At 51.2% G+C, this 22,466-nt stretch overlaps 1 protein-coding gene across 6 annotated transcripts in view; it reads right to left on the minus strand.

Moving 5' to 3' along the window:
• Positions 1-22,466, minus strand: part of KDM4B (lysine demethylase 4B) — a 208,254-nt gene that overhangs the window by 27,269 nt on the left and 158,519 nt on the right. For 5 of the 6 annotated variants that reach the window (XM_029050903.1, XM_029050904.1, XM_029050900.1 and 2 more), the window contains exons 9-12: positions 20,605-20,801; positions 14,619-14,797; positions 1,840-2,330; positions 1,241-1,361 (exon numbers count right to left, since the gene is read on the minus strand). In XM_029050903.1, coding sequence (XP_028906736.1) covers positions 1,241-1,361; positions 1,840-2,330; positions 14,619-14,797; positions 20,605-20,801 — 988 coding nt within the window. Of the gene's footprint in view, positions 1-1,240; positions 1,362-1,839; positions 2,331-14,618; positions 14,798-20,604; positions 20,802-22,466 lie in introns of those variants that run through there. The other variant, XM_029050905.1, reaches the window with a different exon arrangement.

Consider the following 22,466-nt stretch of genomic DNA (forward strand, 5'->3'; position numbering starts at 1 on the left):
TGGGTTGTTGAATTGTACATTTCAAGCGCTTAGTACAGTGTGCTGCACACAGTAAGCGCTCAATAAATATGACTGAATGAATGAATACAAGTTAATCAGATTGGACACAGTCCCTGTCCCACATGGAACTCTCAGTCTTAATCCCCATTTTACAAATGAGGGAACTGAGGCACAGAGAAGTGAAGTGACCTGCCCAAGGTCACACAGTAGACAAGTGGCAGAGCCAGGATTAGAACCCAGGTCCTCCGACTCCCAGGCCCATGCTCTATCCACTAGGCAATACTGCTTCTCACTTTGCTTTTTTTTTTTTTAATAGTATTTGTTAAATGCTTGCTATGTGTCACTGTTCTAACTGCTGAAGTAGGTACAAATTAAACAGGTTGGACACAGCCCCATGCAGGACAGCGGTTCACAGTCCAAGTAGGGGGGAGAATACGCACGGAATCCCTATTTTACAGTTGAAGAAACCGAGGCACAGAGAAGTTAAGTGACTAGCCCAAAGTCACACAGCAAGCAACTGGCAGAGCTGGGATTAGAACCCAGGGCCTTCTGACTACCAGACCGGGCTCTTTCCACTAGGCCACACTGCTTCACTTCACTGGGTCTCAGTTTCTTCTCATCTGAAGAATGGGCATTCGATACCTATTCTCCCTCCTGCTTTGACTGTGAGCAGGGGAGAGGGACTGTGACCGACCTGATTACCTGCTATCTACTCCAGCGCTTAAAACAACGCTTGGCTCATAGTAAGCACTTAAAACACCACCGTGATCATTAGTAATAGCAGTAACACAACAAAGGCGAAAGGCCCGACCTTCGAAGAGCAGCTTGAATGTCCAGACCCTGAACTCCGATAATAACGATGACTGTGGCATTTGTTAAATGTTCACTATGTGCCAAGCACTGTGCTAAGCGCTGGGGTAGATCCAGAATAATCAATTCAGGCATGGTCCCTGTACCCCCATGGCGCTCCCAGTGTACGGGGGAGGGAGGAGAGGTATCCCATCCCCATTTTCCAAAGGAAACAACCGAGGCCCAAAGAAGTCAAGTGACCAGACCGAGGTCCCGAAGCGGGCAAAATGGCAGAGCCAAGACTGGAACCCAGGTCTCCCGACTCTCGCCACAAGGCCAAGCTATTTTCTCTTGCAACCCCACCTGGATAGGACAACTTGCCCTGCCCTATTAATAGGTCGCTTGGCTATAAGCTCACACCCTGGAGCCAACGCTGGCCCTGGGCCCTCACCGTCATCACTCGAGGTGTCCTGTTTGACGACTGACAGTGGGGATCGGGTCGGTGGTTTACCGAGCGGGTGGCGCCGACTCTTCTTGATCTCCATCTTCAATTTGGAGAATGTGGCAGAAGCCTGTAACCAGACAAGCCCACAGACAAGGAGAGGGCCGTGAGAGACGGTGGAAAAGAGGGGGCCCATCCTGGCTTCTGCTGGCACCATATTCCTTAGGGTCTACAAGCCCCCACCTCATCCCACCATCTTGGCAATGGGCTAACGTGGCTCTCAACCAGGATTCTGCAAGCGGCTGCCCCTGGCCAGTCAAATGCCCCAGGCCTGGATGGCCAAGAATCCGGAAACCTTGCCCTGCAAGGGTACGGCAGTCGAGCCAGCCTATGCCAAATGCTTCATTCTCCTGAAACAGACTGCTCCTCTCTCTGCAAGTTTATTTGTTCCTCTGAGGGCCTGGGGAGGTGCCGGGGGCAGACAATCACCAGCGAGGCCCAGGGCTTTTCCCAAATGCAATTTTTCCTGAAATTCCAATTATGCCACCAGGTGGCTCAGGCCCGGATTCCTCCCCGTTCTCCCCGGCCTGGGTGAGTTTATCGCCTACCTGCTCCTCCCTGGCTTCGGGGCTGACCTCGGCATTCTCGGCCTCTCCGTTCTCTTCCCCCTTCCCGGCAAGCTCCCCAAGGGCAGCCTGCTCTCTCCACGCCGGGCCCTTCTGCGTGGCAAATTGCTCAAATGCCTGCTGGCAAGACATGCGCTCTTTGTCAAAGACCACTTTCTTGGACTGGGGGACGACGTAGAGCATGGGAATGATGGGGCGAGGCTTGAAGTCATCCTCTTCGCTGGGCCCCTCGGAAGGGAGGACCACATTGAGGGGGGCCGAGGGGGGATCCTCGGCCGAGGCGGTGGTGGCTGGCACCAGCACGGGGGGATCAAGAGCCGGGGGTGCTGGTGGAGGGGTCTCCTCCTCCGGGCGTGGCGGCGGTGGCTCAGGGGGGTGATGCTGCTGCTGCTGCTGCTGCTGCTGCTGCTGGTGTTGCCTCTTCTTTTTGTCACTCTTGGTTTTGGAGGGGCGAGTCTTGGTCTGGGCGTCCCCTGGTCCGAGAGATAGAAAGTTTCGTTACGAGTCTGAATCGATCCTTCCCCCTGGGAGGATGCGGACCTGAAAATACTTACCGCCCAAGGGCTACAAGAAATAGCCCAAACTCTTCACCTGGGCTAAGTGAGGGGCGTGGGGTGGCCCATGACTAACCATGAGGACGGGGATCCAAGGAGGGCCGCCGTCACCCCACGTTCCTCTCGGCGTCCCTCCGCCGCAACGGACGGTGTCCCGGCCCGGGCCGACCCCAAAGCTGCCACTGTAACGGCCTTGCTAGGGTCTGACATTCTTATCCACGTGCCTGACTTCCAGATGTGCATGGAAGCAAACAGCTACCATCTCCTTATAGGCAGAGAAGTCAAGATTACCTTCAGCGGTGCGGGGGGTGCGGGGTGGGGGGAAGGTGCCAAATGCCAGGACTCAGACCACCTCCTCGCCTGCCCCCTCCATACAAACTTGGCCCGGAAACAGGGCGGGTCCCCAAGGACGGGCTCCCTTTTAGATCGTAGTTCAACCTTCACCGGCTCGAGAGGCCTTGTGGCCAGGAGATGATTTACTTGTGGGGGTGCCAGAGTCAGGAGATTATTTATTGGTGGGTGGCAGGGAAAGGAAAAGGGAGGGGAGCCAGAGAATTACTTTCATCTGGGTACACGAAGGCCGGCCTCGATCTGATATAAACGAGATGAGTGTTTATTCTCAGGCGGTAAGCCCAGAATGAGGCCAATGGCTCCTGCGACCGCCCCCTCCCCGGCCTGGTGAGGAATCGGCCCAGATAATAGACAGGTTTGGGCCTTGGGGGGGTTAAGGGGCCAAGACTGGCAGTCAGAGAGAGGGGAGAGAAAATGCACCTGCCTCATCATCCCGCCCTAGGCGCCACGGAACTCCCGATTCGTTGGCGTTTCCAGTGGGGCCTTGGCTGTCGGGAAACAGCCGTTTAGACTGCGAGCCCGTCACTGGGCAGGGATTGTCTCTTTCTGTTGCTGAATTGTACATTCCAAGCGCTTAGTACAGTGCTCTGCACATAGTAGAGTATCTGGCACATAGTAAGCGCTCAATAGATACTATTGAATGAATGAAACCCTCCAGCAGCTTTCCCCTCGAGAACTGTAAGCTCCTTGTGGGCAGGGAACATGCCCAATGGACTCTCCCAAGCGCCTAGCAGAGTGCTCTGCATACAGTAAGCACTCAATAAATATCACTGATTGAAAACAGGTTGAAGGACTGAGTCCCAGCAGAACCCAGTACAGGGTGTAGAGGTCAGACTCTTCCCTGGCATAACAACAACAACAACAACAACAACAGTAATGGTATTTGTTAAATGCTATGTGCCAGGCACTGTTCTAAGCGATGGGCAGATACAAGGTAACTGGGTTAGACACAGTCCCTAACCCATATGGGGCTCACAGTCTTAATCCCTATTTTACAGATTAGGGAATTCAGGCCCAGAGAAGTGAAGTGACTTGCCCAGGATCACATAGCAGACAAGTGGCCTACAGTTCCACAATGCCCCGCTGCCAGCCCCACCCCCCCAACAAACACGCACGTGCGCACACACACGCACACTCTCTCTCCCCTCCCCCAACACCCCAGTGAAAGACAGGACAAACCACCATCATTCCCCCTCCCTCCAAAGCACCCCACATCATCGGCCACAAGGTCTTTCCAGACCAGCCTGAAAAGCATGAATCAAGTCCCGAACGGAACCCGGGATGCTGCTCTCTGGTCTCCCTGATCCCCCCTTTCTCGGTTGCAACCAGCACACATTTGATCTGCGTGATGTCGACATCCTTAAGCATCAGTGGCAGCCCACGACTTCCTCTGGGAGACGGAGGCCTCAATATTTTTCTAGAGCGACAGAGTACCATCCATAAAACAGAGGAGGGTTGGGGGGGGGGGGGAGGGGGGAGATGTTTCTCTCCCCCCTTCCCTCACCCTCCACCATTTAACTCCCTCAAACTCCCTGTCTACTGAACCGCCAAAATAACCAGGCCAATTTGGCTCAGCGCATTCCCCAAAAGCCATAGTGAAAATTCCTCCGGACCTGGGGCGAGGGAGGGAGCTGTGTGTCTGCCAGTTCCCCTCACCGCCTCTGCAGTGAGCTCCGCTCCCCTTCCCGTCCCTCTCTGCGCTTCATGAATAAAGTTATCAGTCCACTCAAAGGAAAGTAAATAATAGATGTTCCACAGACAGATGCTGGCCCTCAATTTGTTGCCGAAGAGATTGTTCACCTACAGATGCTCGAGCTGGATGGCTCCCTGCAGCAAAAGGTCATCTCCCCCCTTAATGAGACGGGACGGGGAAGGGCCATACAGAGGGGAGTGTTATCCTAATAATGAAGATTTACAGACCAACTCCAGGCTCCAAAGTAGCGCTTCCCACACTGCAGAAAATCAGATAAACTGAAACACAATAACACGATACTCTCTGGAAAACGATTAAACCCACAGCAAGATGAAGTTGTTAGAATTCCTGCTGAAGTCATTTGGGCTGATGTCTGAACCTGAGCATTTCCCAGAAGGCTCAGTAGGGAGGGCCTGATTTATACTAATTTATAAAGATGGCACTAGGGCGAGTCCAACTGGTGACTGTTGTACTGGTATAAGGGGCCCTTCAGATAAACGGTTTTGTACCATCGTGGAGAAAGGAATATTGGATTTCCTTAGAGAAACAAACATATTGAATGAAAGTCAAATTGGATTTCTCCCCGGTCACCCACAACAGATCATATTTCCTCTCTATACACTCGGAGAATTCACTGAGAAAACTAAAACAGAGAATAAGAGGCCGGCCTCGTCCCCCGCCTTCTCCGCCGACTTTTGAAACGGTGGGGGCTCTTGGCTTCAAACTTTCCCTAAGGGATCGAGATGGTGAAAGGCTCTCTTGGCCTAGGACTGGGATTAAGCGGTACTTTCTGCCGGGTAAGAGCAGCCCAGGCCCAGACCCCAGCCGAGGGGCAGGTCCCTGTGAGGGAGACCTGGCTTTGCATGTGTCTTAAAACCCACCGCCCCACTGCCCAGCTTCTCCCTGCCCCTCAGTGAGCTGGGAAAGAAACCTTGGCCCGTTCTTCCTCGCTGGGTGTCTGAGCACCAGATGCTTTTGGGAAAGGCATCTCTGGGAGGGGACGGTTCCCAGTCATCAGCTGCTGAACCTGCATGTGAAAGGGTCCTGAGGGGGAGGCTGGAGAAGCTCAGGGAAGGAGGGAGGGAGACTAGCCCAGGAATCCTGGTCACTCGTAAGCGTAGAAAGGAATTCTTCTGGGAACAACAGTAACCCCATTATTACGTGGTTCCTGGCACTAAACCCTCTCTAGGTGCTAGACTATAAAGAGGACAATGGCCCATACAGAGCTTCTAACCCATCTAGTGCTTCCTAACTTTATTAATAAGGTATTAGTTCAGCATTTACTACATGTCGAACACTGTTCTAAGTTCTGGGGTAGATACAACTTAATCCGGTCGGACACAGTCCGAAACAGTCCCCACATAGTCGGGAAGCAGCATGGTCTAGTGGATAGAGCACGGGTCTGGGAGTCAGAAGGACTTGGGTCTAATCGCAGCTCCACCACTTGTCCGCTGTGAGACCTTGGGCAAGGCACTTAACTTCTCTGTGCCTCAGTAACCTCAGCTGTAGAATGGGGATTGAGACTGTGAGCCTTATGTGGGACAGGGACTGTGTCCAACCCGATTAGTCTGCATCTAGTAGAGTGCCTGGCACATAGGAAGCACTTGATGAATACCACAATCATTATTGTTATTGTTACAGTCCCTGTCCCACATGGGGCTTCACAGCCTAAGTAAGAGGGACAACAGGCACTGAATCCCCCTTTTTACAGATGAGGAAACTGAGGCCCAGAAAAGTGAAGTGACTAGCCCAAGGTCTCACAGCAGGCAACTGGCAGAGCTGGGATTAGAACCCAGGTCCTCTGACTCCTAGGCCCGGACTCTTTCCACTAGGCCAGGCTGCTTCAGAATTGTACATTCCAAGCGCTTAGTACAGTGCTCTGCACATAGTAAATGCTCAATAAATACGATTGAATGAATGTAATCTAGCGTGGATCACTTGTCCATGAATCGATACAAAGCCCTCTCGTCCCTGCTCGGACAGTCCGAACTGCACAGCTTCCAGTGGGAACAAATTCCATGTGCTCATCTACCTCCTGCTGGGTAAATAAGTGTTTCCTTAGGGTGGTTTTGGTATTCCCGATGACAAGCTGTCCCGGTGTTGTTCAATTAAAATAGGAGATCATCCGATCTCAGTTTTGGTCAAGTCTCTGGCCAAGTTTTCTCCCAGAGTGGTTTGCGTGTGCTCTCAGAAGAAGTGACCATTTGTCTTCTTCCTCTGTTCTTGGGGCTGGGGGTGAGGGCAGACAGGGTCAAAAAGCTCCTGAGCTTCAAGGGGCAAACAGAAAGCACTCAACAAGAGGAAAAGAACTAGAGGGGATGATTTTCCGGGCCAACACGAGTCCAAAAGCACCCTCCAGCCTGCTCCCAAAACAGACCAGGCAGGTGAAGATAAAGCCCGTGGCACCAGGTGATTAATTTTCCTCTTTACCATGGGCTTTTCCATATCTCTGACTTTGGACACTCCTTTACTGTACTCTCTGGTGTAAGACAGGAATAGCTGAAAAGGAATTGGCCTAACTACTTAAGTCTGAGGTTAGTTCCAGGCTGGGACATTTCAAATGACCCCACCAAACAAGGTTTGCCTAACTGGACACAACACGGCCAAGTGTGTTCAACTGTCCTAGATCCTTTTTTTTTTTTTTTTCGCTTGGGGAAAGCTACCCGAGACAGACCTGGTTCAGATAACAGGCCTAGCAGGCACCTGCAGATCACGGACCTGGGTAAGAAGAGATGGCAAAACTCAAAGATCTGATGAAAGGACAGGTGTAGGAGAAGATTGATTCTGCTTTAAAATGGGGGCAGGGTTCAGTTAGAAGACTGCATTTCTCTTCGCGATTCCCTTCCTCCATTATGAGGAGGTCACCCAATCTAAAGGGGGCTATGAGCACGCCACAACCGTCTTCCACAACTTCCAGCAGATCCCCCATTGCTTCTCAAAAAAAAACCCCAAAAACCCAACCCCCCCCCCAACTATCAGCTTTAAGGTTCTCCACTAAACTTCTCCATCCTGCCTATCCACTCCCTTTTCCTGGGACACACCCATCTCGCATTCTTCACTCCTCCCAAGCCAAACTTCTCAACCTAACCCTCCCTCAACAACCCACTGCACCTGTCTTCCCCTTTTACTGGAATACCCCCCCAATTCCAGTCCACATCTCTTCTTCTCCTTCAAAGCCTTCCTAAATAGCCACCTCCTTCTGGAGACCTTTCCTGATTAGCCCCCGCCACTCCGGTCAAACCAACCTTTCGGCTCCTTAGGTGCTCATGAATGAATCTGTATCGACTTTTAATGATTCATTTGTGGCTCACTCCCTTTGCTCTACCCCCCTCCCAGCCCCACAGCACTTGTGTATGTTTGAACATATAATTCTATTTATATTAATGATGTACATATATCTATAATTCTATTCATTTAATATTGATGCTATTGATGCCTGTTTACTTGTTCTGATATCTGTCTCCCTCCTTCTAGACTGTGAGCCCGTTGTGGGCAGGGAGTGTCTCTCTCTGTTGCTGAATTGTACTTTCCAAGCGCTTAGTACAGTGCTCCGCACACAGTAAGCGCTCAATAAATACGACTGAATGAAAAAATGAATTTACTCATTTTTAACGATAGCCTATTCATCCACTTATAGCTATCGGGAAGCAGGCAAGGCCTAGAGGACAGAATTGGGGCCTGGGAGGAAAAGGACCTGGGTTCTCATCCCAGCTCTGCCAACTGTCTGCTGGGTGACCTTGGGACAGTTGCTTCACTTCTTGGTGCCTCAGTTTCCTCATCTGGAAAAGGAGGATTTAATACCCGTTCTCCCTTCCACTTAGATTGGGTGTCCCATGTGGGACAGGGACTGTGTCTCACCTGATTGTCTTGGCTCTGGCCCAGTGCTCAGTACAGTGCTTGGCACATAGGAAGTGCTTAACCACACTGCTTAGAGAAGCAGCGTGGCTCAGTGGAAAGAGCCCAGTCTTACGAGTCAGAGGTCATGGGTTCGAATCTCTGCTCTGCCACTTGTCAGCTGTGTGACTGTGGGCAAGTCACTTCACTTCTCTGTGCCTCAGTTACCTCATCTGTAAAATGGGGATTAACTGTGACCCTCACCTGGGACAACCTGATTACTCTGTATCTCCTCCAGCGCTTAGAACAGTGCTCTGCACAAAGTAAGCGCTTAACAAATACCAACATTATTATTAACTGCCACAATTATTGTCTTCCCCACCCCTCCATGAGACTGTAAGCTCAAGGGCCCAGGGAATAACATCTTTTACTCTTCCCACCTGCAGAGATACCCCCAGGGACCTAATCCAGTGCTTCAGCCAAAGTAATGCCCAATCCATACTGGTGACAATGGTCCCGACAGCCCGCCGCCCTGAGATGCAAAGGGAAAGAGGGAAAGGCAGTTGCTGTTTGGCCTATTCCCTGTTTTCCCCTGGTGGGGGCAGGTCACAGAATGTCAAGCAAGGGGAGAGTCACGGCAGGGGGCCAGAACAAAGACTGTTCCCTGGAGGTGCTTCTTTTGGGCAGGGGATGTGTCTGCCAACTCTGTTGTATTGTACTTAGTTAAGTGCTTACTACGTGCCAAGCACTGTACTAAGAGCCGGGGTTGATCCAAGCAAATTCGGTTGGACACAGTCCTTGTCCCACTTAAGGCTCACAGTCTCAATCTCCATTTTACAGGTGAGGTAACTAAGGCATAGAGAAGTGAAGTGACTTGCCCAAGGTCACACAGCAGACAGGTGGCAGAGCCGGGATTAGAGTGGTCAATCCACCAAAGTATTTATTGAGCACTTACTGTGGGTAGAGCATTGTAGTAAGAGTTGGGAGAATACAACAGAGATGGCAGGCATATTGCCTGCCCACAACGAGCTTACAGTCTAATGGGGGAGCAAATCAACCCTCAATAAATACCACTGAATGACTGATTGGCAGATTCACGGAAAGAAGGGAGTGGACGGTAGGAGGAGGTTATCCTTGCTATGCCAAACATTAGATACACCACCAAACAAGGCACACTGCCTAGATGGCTTCCTCCCTGGGCCCTGCACATTCTGAATCAGTTTGGGCAGGACTCCACCGTGCAAAACTGCCTCTGGGGCACCGATCAGTCCAATTTGAAACCTCTCAAGCATCTCTGGAGCCTCCACCCCCTCCCTCAGGAAGACCCTTGTGCAGATAAAGAGATCCCAAGGCCCAAGTCAAACCGGCAGTCTACCTGATTAATAATAATGATGGCATTTGTTAAGTGCTTACCATGTGCAAAGCACTGTTCTAAGCGCTGGGGAGGACACAAGGTGATCAGGTTATCCCACGTGGGGCTCACAGTCTTATTCCCCATTTTACAGTTGAGGGAACTGAGGCACAGAGAAGTGAAGTGACTTGCTCAAAGTCACACAGCTGACAAGCATCGGAGCCGGGATTAGAACCCATGATCTCTGAGTCCCCAGCCCGCGCTCTTTCCACTGAGCCACACTGCTTGTCAAAATACATTTGGCCTCGAAGGGCTTGCTATTTTTTAAATAAACATTAAGCACCAGAAAAACTATTTAGAGCCTATGGTTTTAAAAAAATAATAAAAGGCCCATTTTAAAGCAAGAGTAGAAACTGGTTTAAAAGGTTAACTTAGTTTCCATAATGTCACTTTGGCCACTCTTTCTCAGATGGCCCCAAAGTACGATCCTTTATTTATTCATTTCATCTATTACATTTCTATAGCACCTTGCTTTCAAAGTACTCAAGGCACTACACAAAGGCTTTCCAAGAGGAATGCCTCAGAACACTTTTAGCTAAACCCTTAAGGCTCAAAATAGTCCTTCCAGCCTTGAGGGTTCCAGATTTGAACTGCCCTCTCTGTAAAATGGCAGGTGATCACAAGAAACTGCTGGAGAGTAGATGTCTCTGACTGTTCCTTTGCCCTGATGGGAGGGAGAAAGGGGGGGAACAAGGAAAAAAACCCCACCCCCCACACTCCCAAACCTTCCATTCCCTAAGCAACATTTACTTGGCAATGGCTCCCTTTAATGAGGAGGGATGAATACCGTTCTTTATACTTGTTTCAAAGTTTGGAAGAAGAGAACAATAAATTTGCTTTGGAAAGTGGCCCTCTTAAAAAAAAACACAGCTTGTCTACTTCACAAAAGAGCTAATCTTGAATTTCTTGCAGAGACGCACTCCTTTCAGCTCCTCATTGATTTGCCTCCTGGTTGACTTTTTCCATGTTTTAACAATTAACTAAAATAAAAATCTCCAATTTGAACAGCACTTAAAAACATCCATTTCAGGATAATTCCTCAGTTAGCTCTGGTTCAGCAATTACCTGACACAGTACTCAGGAGTGTGACAACAGATGGAGTCAGTTACCAAATAAATGAGTAATTCTTACAAAGCTATTCCTTTTTAAAAAAGGGACCAAGAGTTGCCTGTAAAATTGTGAGGGTTTTTCTTTTTATAAATTCCCATTGAAAGACTAAATCACAGAATGGTTTTAAAGCATGGAATGTGTAAGTACATGTGTGCAATCACCCCCTGACCCCCTCTGCACCTACAGGGACTCAGTAAATCACAATTCGTACTTCCTGCAAGGAAGCCCACCTGACCCCTGTGGACTGGATTTTTCCATCAGTGAGGTCACAAAGACAGGACTTTGCCTACCATTTCTACCCAGGAGCTAGAAAGAACAGTCACAGCCTCAGACCCCACCCCAACTAAAGGTGGGAGGGGCCTCGGTTGCTCTCAGGGGTCCTCCCCACCAGCAGCAATAGCACAATAAAAGCAGTGAAATTGGGCCTATTCATTCACCCATTTGGGAAGAACACGGAATGAGATGCCAGGGGAAGTTATCCAGGAATAAAACAGGAATAATAAAAATAATTGTGGCATTCGTTAAGCACTTACTACATTCTAAGCACTGGGGTGGATACAAGCAAATCAGGTTGGACACAGTCCCTGCCCCACATAAGGCTCATACTCTTAGTCTCCATTCTACAGATGAGGGAACTGAGGCACGGATAAATGAAGCGACTTGTCCAAGGTCACACAGCAGACAAGTGGCAGAGCTGGGACTAGAACCCAGGCCCTTTTGACTTCCAGGCCCATGCTTTATTGGGGGTGAGGTAGGTAGATTCCTGCCCAAGAAGTCCAAAATGGATCGCTAGAGAAAAAGTTAAAGATGCAGGGGGGGAAACTTTTAGCAGTGTTGGAGCCAGGGGTCCAGGAGGGTGACCGTCACACAGTCTTTCCAAGCATTCTGGTGCTGTTGTTAGAAGCAGCCTGGGCCCAAAGATCTCATGAGGGAGAGAGAGAAAAAGAGACACCCACAAAGAGGTAGCGGGAGAGACGTTAGGAGGGATGGAAAGGGAAAGTGTGGGGTGCCGGATGGGTCCACGGGGAACCATGAGGACAGGCCTCCAGGAGAGCCACCGTCACACATTTCCTCTGAGTGTCCCGGGCCCGTTTCTGACACAGAGTCTGGGGCCGGGTGGACCTGCGCGCCTGAGCCGGGTTGGCCCGGCTCAAGGAGTCATGATTGGGTCACAAGACCAGTTGCTGAGAAGCAACCAACGCTGCTGGCCATCGCTTTGGTGAAAGCCACGCCCTGGGCCCGGTATCACTGTTCCCACATCTCTGAGGGACCCGATGCATCAAGAAGAAATGGCAATAGTAAGTTATTTAACGCTTACTCTGTGCAAAGCACCGTACTGAGCGCTGGGGGAAAAATACGCCGAGGACCTACAGGCCTGGTCCCTGGACTCAAGGGGGCTCAAGAGCTGGGAAGAATAATCTAAGCATGTCTCTCCGCCACCCTGCCAAATATAGTCCATGACGGAGACGAAGCCAAGATGGAGAGCTCTCACCTTCTTCCTACTCAGGGAGCAGCCTCCTTCCAAGTCCTGAATGCATTAACACTTGAGTGGTAAATTAGCAATATGAGGCTTAGTCACAAAAGGGGAAAAGAAAATGCTGTAAAATATCTCTGGGAGAAATCCTTAAAAATCTCCCCGGTTAATAGCCAACACTTCCCCAAACCTGCCAGATAGCATAAGACCCACTCGATGCCCAAAGTGATTCTCTCTTCTACACAGAAGCTACTCTACACTGTAAGCATTCTGTTGCATTGTACTATCCCAAGTGCTTAGTACAGTGCTCTGCCCATAGTAAAAGTTCAATAAATACCATTGATTGATTGATACTGATTACTGAGCAAGCTCCCAGAAGCCTCTGGGGGCCCTGGGTGATATTCGATTTGATAGCCCAAAAGGGCTCAAGTCCCTCCCACTGTGATTCATCTGACACCAGAGCATCATTTATTGCCCCCGTCCTCCCCCAGGCATGAGCCAGACCAGCCTGCTCAGCCCCACGACGATCCAAACAGTTCGGGGCTCTGTCTCGGACGGCGGCAGCAGGATGCCTGGAGGAAACCGAGCACGGTCTTCCTACTGGACAAGCATGAGAAACAGGATGGTGTAGAGGATCGAGCATGGGCCTGGCAGTCAAAAGGTCATGGGTTCTAATCTCAGCTCCACCACATATCTGCTGTGTGACCATGGTCAGGTCAATTCACTTCTCTGTGCCTCAGTTACCTCATCGGCAAAATGGGAATTGAGACTGTGAGCTCAACATGGAACAGGGACTGTGTTGAACCCGATTTGTTTGTATCCACTCCAGCGCTTAGTACAGTGTTTGACACATAGTAAGTACTTAACAAATACCACAATTATTATTACTATTATTCCCTCATGGTGGGGAGTCGATCAAACGTCCGACACACTGAACTTCCCTTCTAATGACCCATCAGGGACTGTTTGTGCCCGAAATGATCTGACCACCCTCTTGACCCAGCTGAAAATTTCAGCTGAGAAACTTCCCATGGGAACAAATTCCAAGTATTCACCCCACCTAACACACACACCCCATCATCATCACCCCCAGTGAGGTGAAGAAGCACTTCCTACTGTTTTGTTTTTCATCTGCCTCCTCCAAGCTTCAGTGGCTGGCCCCTATTTGCGATCCCATTTAAAAGGCACATACCCCACCCGGACCTGGTTATCTCCCAGTCAAAGCTGGCAGGGGAAGGGCGAGAGGAGAGGCAACTAACAGCCCCAGGGAAGGCAGGAACTTTGTCCTGGAAGAATCATGCAAACCATGAGAACGGGGATGGGGATCGTGAAAACCCATGAGCCATTTTATTCAGGGTTCAAATGCTTTTAGCAAGAAGGAATAGCTGCAGGGAGGGAACTCAAATTTAGGCCTCCTTTCATTAAGGTTGCAATTTAAAAACCATCTAGCTAGAACCAATTTGATAATCCCTCCCTCATTTAACTGCTCACAAATCTGGCCCCAACATGCCTACTTCCGTTCTTTAGAGACCCCAACTTCAGGCTCACTAGCCCACCAGTACAGGCTGCTAAATCTCTACATGAGCTAGGAGTTTCAGCAGTGAATATGACAGAAAGAAAGGGCCACTGCTCCCCTGGCCTTCTTGCCATTTCGTGCTCAACAGCCGAACTCTTCAAGCCCCGCCTCAGGAGGGGGAAAGGACACTTTCCCGGCCTCTGGCATAATTGACTCATCAGACAGAGAGATTCCAACACAAGCTCCAATTCAGAGGATGAGAGGCCTGAGGAATCCATTCCAAGCTAAACCCAAAGCTGTGCCACAGGGAAACCGGGGACCGGACACGCAAACAGACTCGCTCTCCAGCGCTGGGGGCCAAGCTCCAGGGAGGAGGAAATTCCTGGCTCATGTGTCGGAAAACCCGCCCTCTGGCAGAAGGACCTGGCCAGGGCTAGCTACCAGGTGGGCCAGGGACCAGAGGCCCCCACGTTTCCCACAGGCCAGGGACATTGACCATTACTCTAGAGAGGGGGATGGAGCAAGTGTATGCATCTGTGGCTTCAGGAAACGGTTCTTAAAAACATTCTTTCCGAAATGTACGTTTTTCCTAAAACTTCACTAGCTCCAGCTCGGCTTCCAGTCTAGCCAGAAAAACTATTTCAGTTGGAGTCTGCAAGCGAGAGAGAGGGAGCGTCTCCAGCTTCGGTAAACAGCTGGGGTTTTTCATGGCAGGAACCACTCCCCTCATCCCCCGACACACACGTGCACACACCACAAACCCTCAGCATCCCTTCCCTGACCCAAAGGCTGCCTATTGTCCCTGAAAGTGGCCTTACCTTCTCCACCCTCTGCCACTTTTCGCCGCTCCTCCTCCTCCTCTGGGGGCGGCCCCTGCTTGGTCTCCTCCTCTTCTCCCTTGTCCTCCTCTGGGACCGTCTCTGTCACGATGACCTCCCTCAGTGACTTCTGGTCTTCCGTCTTGTGCCTCCTTGGCTGGCTCCTTTTCCGGTGGGACCTAGATGGGCAAATATAGAATACCTTTTGGCACTGGGGAGCACAGGCTTTTGGGAGAAAGGCCAGAGGGAGACCCTGGCCCTGTGACTCCCGGCCAAGCGAGGAGGCTGGAGACTTCTTAACCTTCCAAGTGAAACCCTCTGCCTCGAGAGAACAGGAATACGGGTTGACCGATCATGTCCTGCTTCTGCAGCAAGAGTGGGGACACAGCTTTTTGGGTGACGGTGGGGGGGTTGGGGAGGGAAACACATGTGCACTGCTTAAAATTCAGCCCAGGAGATGCTGAGCACTGGCATGGGCAACATCTGAAATTTGGGAAGGGCCATGCTGGCATCCACCGGAAGGGGAAAAACTCCAACTAGATGCCAATGCTCCAAAGTCCTTCCATGTTAGAGGGAACCTAGGGATATTTCCAACAGGGCCCCGATTTTCAAAGGATCACGGTGCCAAGAGGTTCGAGTTGGTTCTGACCTCAGGACCTAAAATCAAGTCACACAAGTGGCCTAGAAGACAGTATAAAGAATTCCCTTACTCTAGACCAGGCCTTTTGCTCTGTTCTCTCTTCCTTTCTAGATTTGACTTTCTCACTTCCTCAGCCTTTTTCTAGTGACTGTTCTCCTTCAGACTAATTTTTCTAGAATGAAAATTTTCAGGGGGCTTTTCTGTCTTCAGCTCACCAAGACGTTTTGATCTTCTATTTTCTAATTGCACTTCTGTCCTGGATGTTGTTTTTTTTTGTAATCCATTCCCCCATCCACCAACCCCACCACCTCCATTCTTCCCTCTATCTAGGCAGATGAGAACCCCATTAGGCATGAAAGTGCATCTCCCTTTTTCTCCCTTAAACTGCCTGTGAGAAACGTTCCCCTTTTCTCCTCCCCACCTCCCAGAGCACCTGCAGCCCAGAAATGGGCCAGCAAGGAGGGGGCTCATTGCTTAGGATTTCCCAGGCCATTCCCCGGTCCTGGCCATGCTATAGATACTAATCTGGAAATGATTATGCAGGAAATTTCCAGGGCAGACAAAAGGCACAGTGATCCACCCAAAAACCTGGGTGGCGGTGGACCAAGGAAGCAGCAGCTCCCTCCCTGAGAAAGAAAGGAAGGACAAGAGAGGAAAAATGAATTCAGAGAACTGACAGACCAGCAGCAGCTCCTTGCCCAATCTTGGGTTGGAGAGGAAATGGAAGGTAGGGGGATGTTGCCTGATCTGTGAGGGGTGGAAGAAACACGAGAGGGCCGTGGAGGAGGGGAGGAGGGAGAGCTTCTACTTGTCAGTCCTCAAAACGGCAGTCACAAGAGAATGAAATGGGGGTCTCTGAGGAGAAACTATGGCGCTTGACCCAGTTCTTACTCCTCTACAAACAGGCCCAGAGGAGTTACTCAGAAACTCTGGGAAAGATGGACAAGAGAACTGGTGCCTACTGAGGAGATGCAGCCAGCTGAACTAGAAATGCTAAGCGAGTGATTTGCCTCTGGACTAGGCCCATTGGCTGGGGGTGGGGGGAGAAAGAGAAGAGAGAAAAAATATGGACCTCGTCTCCAATGGAAGGCTGGGGCCACGAGGCAGGCACCTGGCTGATGCTCTAACTTGAAAGAGAGGCCCACGTCTGGGATTGAGGGACCAAAACTACAACCTGGCCAAGTTTGTTTGATTTTTTAAAAATAAAGTCCAGGATACACAAAAACCCCTTCATTGGCCAGAAGCAGGGGCTATTTTGAAATGCTGGGAACATGGTAGGTTTGAGGGAGAGAAAAGAGTTTAGGGGTTTAGAAGAGGTGGCTTCTTGGGACCTGACCCCATCTTGGTTGCTTCCTCTGCCTTGAGATCACCAAGGAAGGCCAGGCCAATCATGACAACCGTCCAGCCACGCCTCTAAGGGAGTCATAATCTCAAGTCGTCCAGAAATTTGGCTGCTAATTAGGTTTGGAATGGAACGAAACTACCAGAGCCCTTAATGAGGCAGCAGACCGAATGAAGAAGGGAAGAAACCCAAACTGAGAAATAATGAATGATTAATAGAGAAGAAAGTGAATCCACACTCACAGTCATTTATAATTGCTAGACTCCAACCATATGGTCGCCCTCTAAGTTTAGATGGTAACTTCACACCTGCAAGCATTCATTAGCAGGCACACGTGACAGTTAAGACTAGCTGTTTGCATTCTCCGAAGAGGCTAGCAAAATGCTCTCCCTTCCAATCTACTTATTTTCCAGTAGACATTATAGAGGGGAGAAAAACAGAAGCCCTCCCTCTTTCAGATACCTCGTGGACTCTGCTGGAGAAAGACAGGGTCTACACTTGGGTTGTTCAGGAGGCCACACAATATGATCCCTGCACGAAGGCTTGGGAGAGGGGCTGCTGACATGGGAAAGCTGGACTCCATGTCGCTGCTCTTCCAACAGCTCTGGGAGAAGGCCAGACCTGAAATAATGGCTCCCTCCCCAAACACCTCCTCCGGTCTCGATGCCGGCATGCTTCCCCCACCCCCACACACGCCGCAGGAAGCCTCCCTCGGACTTCATTATGGATCCACTGCTTGGCCTAGATTCCTAGAGGGGCTTCCCAAAAGGTGGCAAGACGATTACAAGTTTACAAGCTCAGCGCATCAAGAGGAAACCAATGAAGGAAATTGTCAAGCCAGCTGACGGGAAGGTAGGATGGAGTCGGAGAAAAGAAGCTTGTTATAAAAGGACTGAGCGAACCGGAGCAAATCCAAATCCCGGCTGGGAGAGGAAGGGAACTAAGACCACCCCCTGTCCCTCTGCATCGCCCCAAAGGGGTTGGCATCTGGCCGCTCAGCTCGCCCAGGAAGCCAGAGGGGTCAGGGTACAGAGCCGGCGGGCAGGAGTGGTCACCCCCATCTCAGGCCACCCAAATCCAACAAGAAGCATGGTATCATCGGAAAGCTTTCCACATACAGCTTCCCAGGCTGGAAGGCAGAAGAGGGAGACAGGGTGGCCTAGTGGATAGAGACCGGACCTGGGAGCCACAAGGCCCTGGGCTCTAATCCCAGCTCCACCACGTGTCTGCTGTGTGACCTTGAACAAGTCACTTCATTTCTCTGGGCCTCAGTTATCTCATCTGTAAAATGGAGATTAAGACTGAGTGCCCTAGGTAGGACAGGGACTGTGCCCAACCTGATTAGCTTGTATTTACCCTGGTTCTTAAAAAAGTGCTTGACACACAGTAAGCACTTAAATACCATCGTCATCATCATTATTATTATTAGGGCCGAGAAATGGCTGACAAAGCAGGACACGCCCCCGCCCCACACCCCTTGGGTATTTCACCATGGAGGACTGGAAAAGGGAGCTGCGGACTCTAAATTCCTTCCAGCCAAAACAACTGGAAAAGTTTCTTCGGGGCAGCCCATCTCTCGGAGGCTGACTACTAGCGACCACTCCCTCAGAGGGAAAAGCCATTGGCTCATGGTGACCAGACAGAAATGGCACCAAGGACAAGGGGTCATTTTTAAACTCTTCCAAGGCCTTGTGGATTTACTGTTGTGATGGAGAAAGGAAAGGGAAGGGGTCTCTGAAAAGAGAGAGGAGGCTCTAAAGGTGACCTGAGGGTGGGAAGGAGGGGAGAAAGTTAGTTTCTCTCTGTCCCTTTCCCCTTACCTAAATCCCCCTGGGCCTAAGTTGAAGAGAGTAGACTGTTTACGTCCCAGTCATTAGCTTCTAAAGCTCAGTCACTAATTCCACATTACTTATGAAGTGTAGAGGGGGGCCTCAAATACTTAAAATTCAGCCTGATTTTACCCATCAAATAATTTAGGAAAAGTCATCCCTTTGGTCCTATTATTTCATTTGTTACTATTCAGTTCTCCTGCAAGGAAAAAGGAGGGGGGGGGAGACGAGGAAGAGAGGAGGAAGAGAGGGGGAGAGGAGGAAGAGAGGGGGAGAGGGGGAAGAGAGGGGGAGAGGGGGAAGAGAGGGGGAGAGGGGGAAGAGAGGGGAGAGGGGGAAGGGGAGGGGGAGAGGGGAAGGGGAGGGGAGAGGGGGAAGGGGAGGGGGAGAGGGGGAAGGGGAGGGGGAGAGGGGGAAGGGGAGGGGGAGAGGGGGAAGGGGAGGGGGGAGGGGAAGGGGAGGGAGAGGGGAAGGAGGGGGAGAGGGGGAAGGAGGGGGAGAGGGGAAGGAGGGGGAGGGGGGGAAGGGGGGGAGAGGAGGAAGCGGGGGGGAGAGGAGGAAGGGGGAGAAGAGGAAGGGAGAGAACCTTTGCTCCTGGCTGTCATGACTGGAGAGTGGCCACCAAGTAGGAGTGGGTAGCTCGGGGAAAGACGAGAGCCACATATCTCCAGGGGAAGAACAGAGGAGTGGGCTGCGAGGCCCACAGAGGGGTCTGCATTCAAACCTCAATTTTCTCCTCAAAAGGACTTTTCCTCTTCAAGCAAGCATGACGCACAGGCCCGCTCCTCTCTCCCAGTGCCCGTCAACTTCTCCGATATGCAGGCCATTTAGAAAAACCTGTTAATCCAATTACACGTCGGGAATAAGGCTGCCTCTTATTGGCAACCCGCTCTGTTGACCAATTAGCTTTGGCCACAATCAATTAGCCATTATGCAAATACCAAGTCGGGGCTTCTTCCCGGAGCTGAGGTTTGTCAGCACATCCGGCTATCCGTTGAAGCCACGAATCCTAGAACTGGAGTCCCCGAAACCTGGCCCTCCTTTCCCCACTGCAGCAGAAAATGGTGGCAGGTCAAAAGAAGGGAAACCAAGGGTCTCTACGCCCGCTCCTGCCAGCCCCAGAAAGGAGTTGGCAGCCCAAATCAGGGTCCCTACTTTTGAGGCTCTATGATTGCCCGGGAACAACAGAGCTGGCCAAGGCAAGGAAATCACCGGAGGTTTAACAGGACAGTTCCGGGAGATAGTTGGCCCAAAACAAAGAAGTAGAGTCCCAGAGGAGCAGGATAATCATCTGGGTGTGTCTGCGCCCATTGCAAAATCAAACTCAAAATACTGGTCTTAAAACTACATTTCAACGTCCAAGATTAGGAAGCGTGTTTGAAACAGAAGGGTGAGTCTGAAAGGGAATGGGAAGCAGCGTGGCCTAGTGGAAAGGGCACGGGTATGGGCATCAGAGGACCTGGATTCTAATCCCACTTGTCTGCTGAGTGACCATGGGCAAGTCCTCTCTAGACTTATCTGCTAATTATGTTGTATTGTACTCTGCCAAGCACTTAGTACAGTGCTTTGCACATAGTAAGTGCTCAATAAAATCGATTAATTAACATCTCTGGGCCTCAGCTCCCTCATTTGCAAAACAGGGATTCCCTGTTTTCTATGTGCTCCCTCCTACTTAGGCTGTGAGCTCCACAGAGGGAGCTGAGGGGCCAGCAGGAAGACAGCCACGTAAAGCCAAACAGATCGGCTCAGTGAGGGATGGCGAGATTGGGTTTTCTCCCTTAAAGCCCAAACCCGAGCCCCTGAAAGGTCCCATGGCCACACAGTGCAGATGCTCAGAAGGAGGGGGCCAGAGCGGTCAAGGGCTTTCCCAGCTTCTCCAACATCTCTCCATCATCGCCTCGCCTTAAGGCACTCAGACGGTATGCCAGGGACCCAGAGAGAAACCCATCTGACTCGTAGGCTAGCAAGGGAGGGCAAGGCCGCCACTTGGAGAAGTCCACCCCACTGGCTACCATCTGTGCCTGGATGCCAGTCGGCTCTCGCCAGCCTTCCCAACCGGCGGCTCCAGCGCCAGACTCCGTTGGCCTTTTGGCGCCCAAGAGGACGGGCTACGACTAAAGCGTCAACTCCAGAGGAGCCGAGAGTCCCCTCCTCCCGCCGCCCAGCCCATACTACCTGCGGAGGAGTTTGGCTTTTAGCGCCGCCTTGGTGTTATTCCAGGCAGCCAGCTCCGGGCTGGTCAGGGCTGTGGGTTTCATGTGGTCCAGCACAGTGATATCTTTTCCTTGTTTCCATAATTCGTAGCGCTCCGGCTGCAGCACCCTCACGAACACATCCATCGAGATCTTCACCATATCCTTCCGGCAGGTGCACTGAAAAACAAGCCCAGAAAGCATATTCGGTAAAACTGAACTCTCCCGCTAGTCTCCGACAAAGGGCCTCCCCGCTTCTCCTTTACTCTAAGTAGCGTGGCCTAGTGGAAAGAGCCCACGCCTGGGTGACAGAGGACCTGGGTTCCAATCCCAGCTCCACCACTTACCTGCTGTGTGACCTCGGCAAGTCACTTCACTTCTCCGGGCCTCAGTTCCCTCAACTGCAAAATGGGGGTTCGATCCCTGTTCTCCCTCCCACTTAGACTGTGAGCTCCATGTGGGATGTGAATACCTTGCATCTATCCCAGCGCTTAGTATAGTGATTGGCACACAGTAAGCACTTAAATACCACAATTTTTCTTAACATTATTCCTCAAGGCAGGGTCCTCTAGCCAAGATACTGTCCACACGTGGGTCTTGGCCACCGGGAACTGGGAACCGCTACCGTAACGGACCAGCATGGACCTGGGCCTGGCAGACAGACAGACTACCTTGGCTAGGGACAAAGCAGAGCTCTGCTCATTAGATTCAATAACCAAAGAAGCGTGCAAGGTGGAAGGAGAGAGTCAAGCCAGCCCGCTGGACCCAATTGGTTGGTAGCAATCTGGCCTGCCTCTTTTGGCCCATAACAACAAATAACAGGTGGATACAGATGATCAGACTTCAGGGAGGAAACTAAGACAATAGCAGCAGCGCTTGTAAGAGAAAAGGAAAAGGGAGAGAGGGGGCTGGCAATCCACCGAGACGGCGGTGGCGTGGTTCAGTTTCCGAAGCGTTTGCGGAAAGTGGAAGGGATGTTCCAAAGCAGCGCTTCTGCGGCCACTAGACCGACAGCCTAAAAAATCTGAGAAGAGGTGCAGAAGAGAAAGAGCCCAGGATTCAGGGGACTAGAGTCCCGGCTCCACCACTTGCCTGCTGTGTGACCTAGGGCAAGTCACTTCGCTCCTCTGGGCCTTAGTTTCCTCTTCTGTCAAATGGGGGTTCAGTCTCTCTTCTCCCATCCCCTTAAACTGGGAGCCCTACATGAGACAGAACCTATGCCCCATCTGATGTTCTCATATTGACTCTGGTGCTTAGTGGGGCCTGGCAACGAGGGAGAGCTTAACTAACACCACAATTCTTATCAGTGTCAATAATAATAAAACCCGATGCCCACCGCTCTAGAATATCGTCCCCAACATCCCAGGAAGGGGAGAAGGGTGGATAAAAAGGCCGCTACGGCACCAAGTCAGGACTAGCATCTTTGGGCAGAAAGCAGGAAGAAAAATGAGAAACCTCCTGACCTTGGTTCACATCCCAACACTCAAACAGGGGGATGAACAGCCATGACGACTCAACATCCAACAAGAAACAGTGGGGTGGGGTCTATTGATGGCACCCCTCTTGCCTGCCCTATGCCCAGAGGGCCAAGTCGTGGAGCCAACACTTCCCTAGTAGGAACCAGGACCCACAGGCGCCCTTCTCCCTGAATCCCACTTGTTGCCTGGGCCCAGGCCGCCTTCAGCGATGACCGTTCCTAGACCATCAAGCAGGATGACTGACCTACTCTTCGGGTTTGACAGAGTAACTATCCTCCTCCCTCCACCCCTCGACCCTGGTAAACAACCTGAGCACAACAACTTTACCCTCTTCAGGAATGAACCCAACTAGGCAGTGAACAGAGGG

This window comes from Ornithorhynchus anatinus, chromosome X1 (genome assembly GCF_004115215.2).
Source record: "Ornithorhynchus anatinus isolate Pmale09 chromosome X1, mOrnAna1.pri.v4, whole genome shotgun sequence".
Lineage (NCBI taxonomy): Eukaryota > Metazoa > Chordata > Mammalia > Monotremata > Ornithorhynchidae > Ornithorhynchus > Ornithorhynchus anatinus.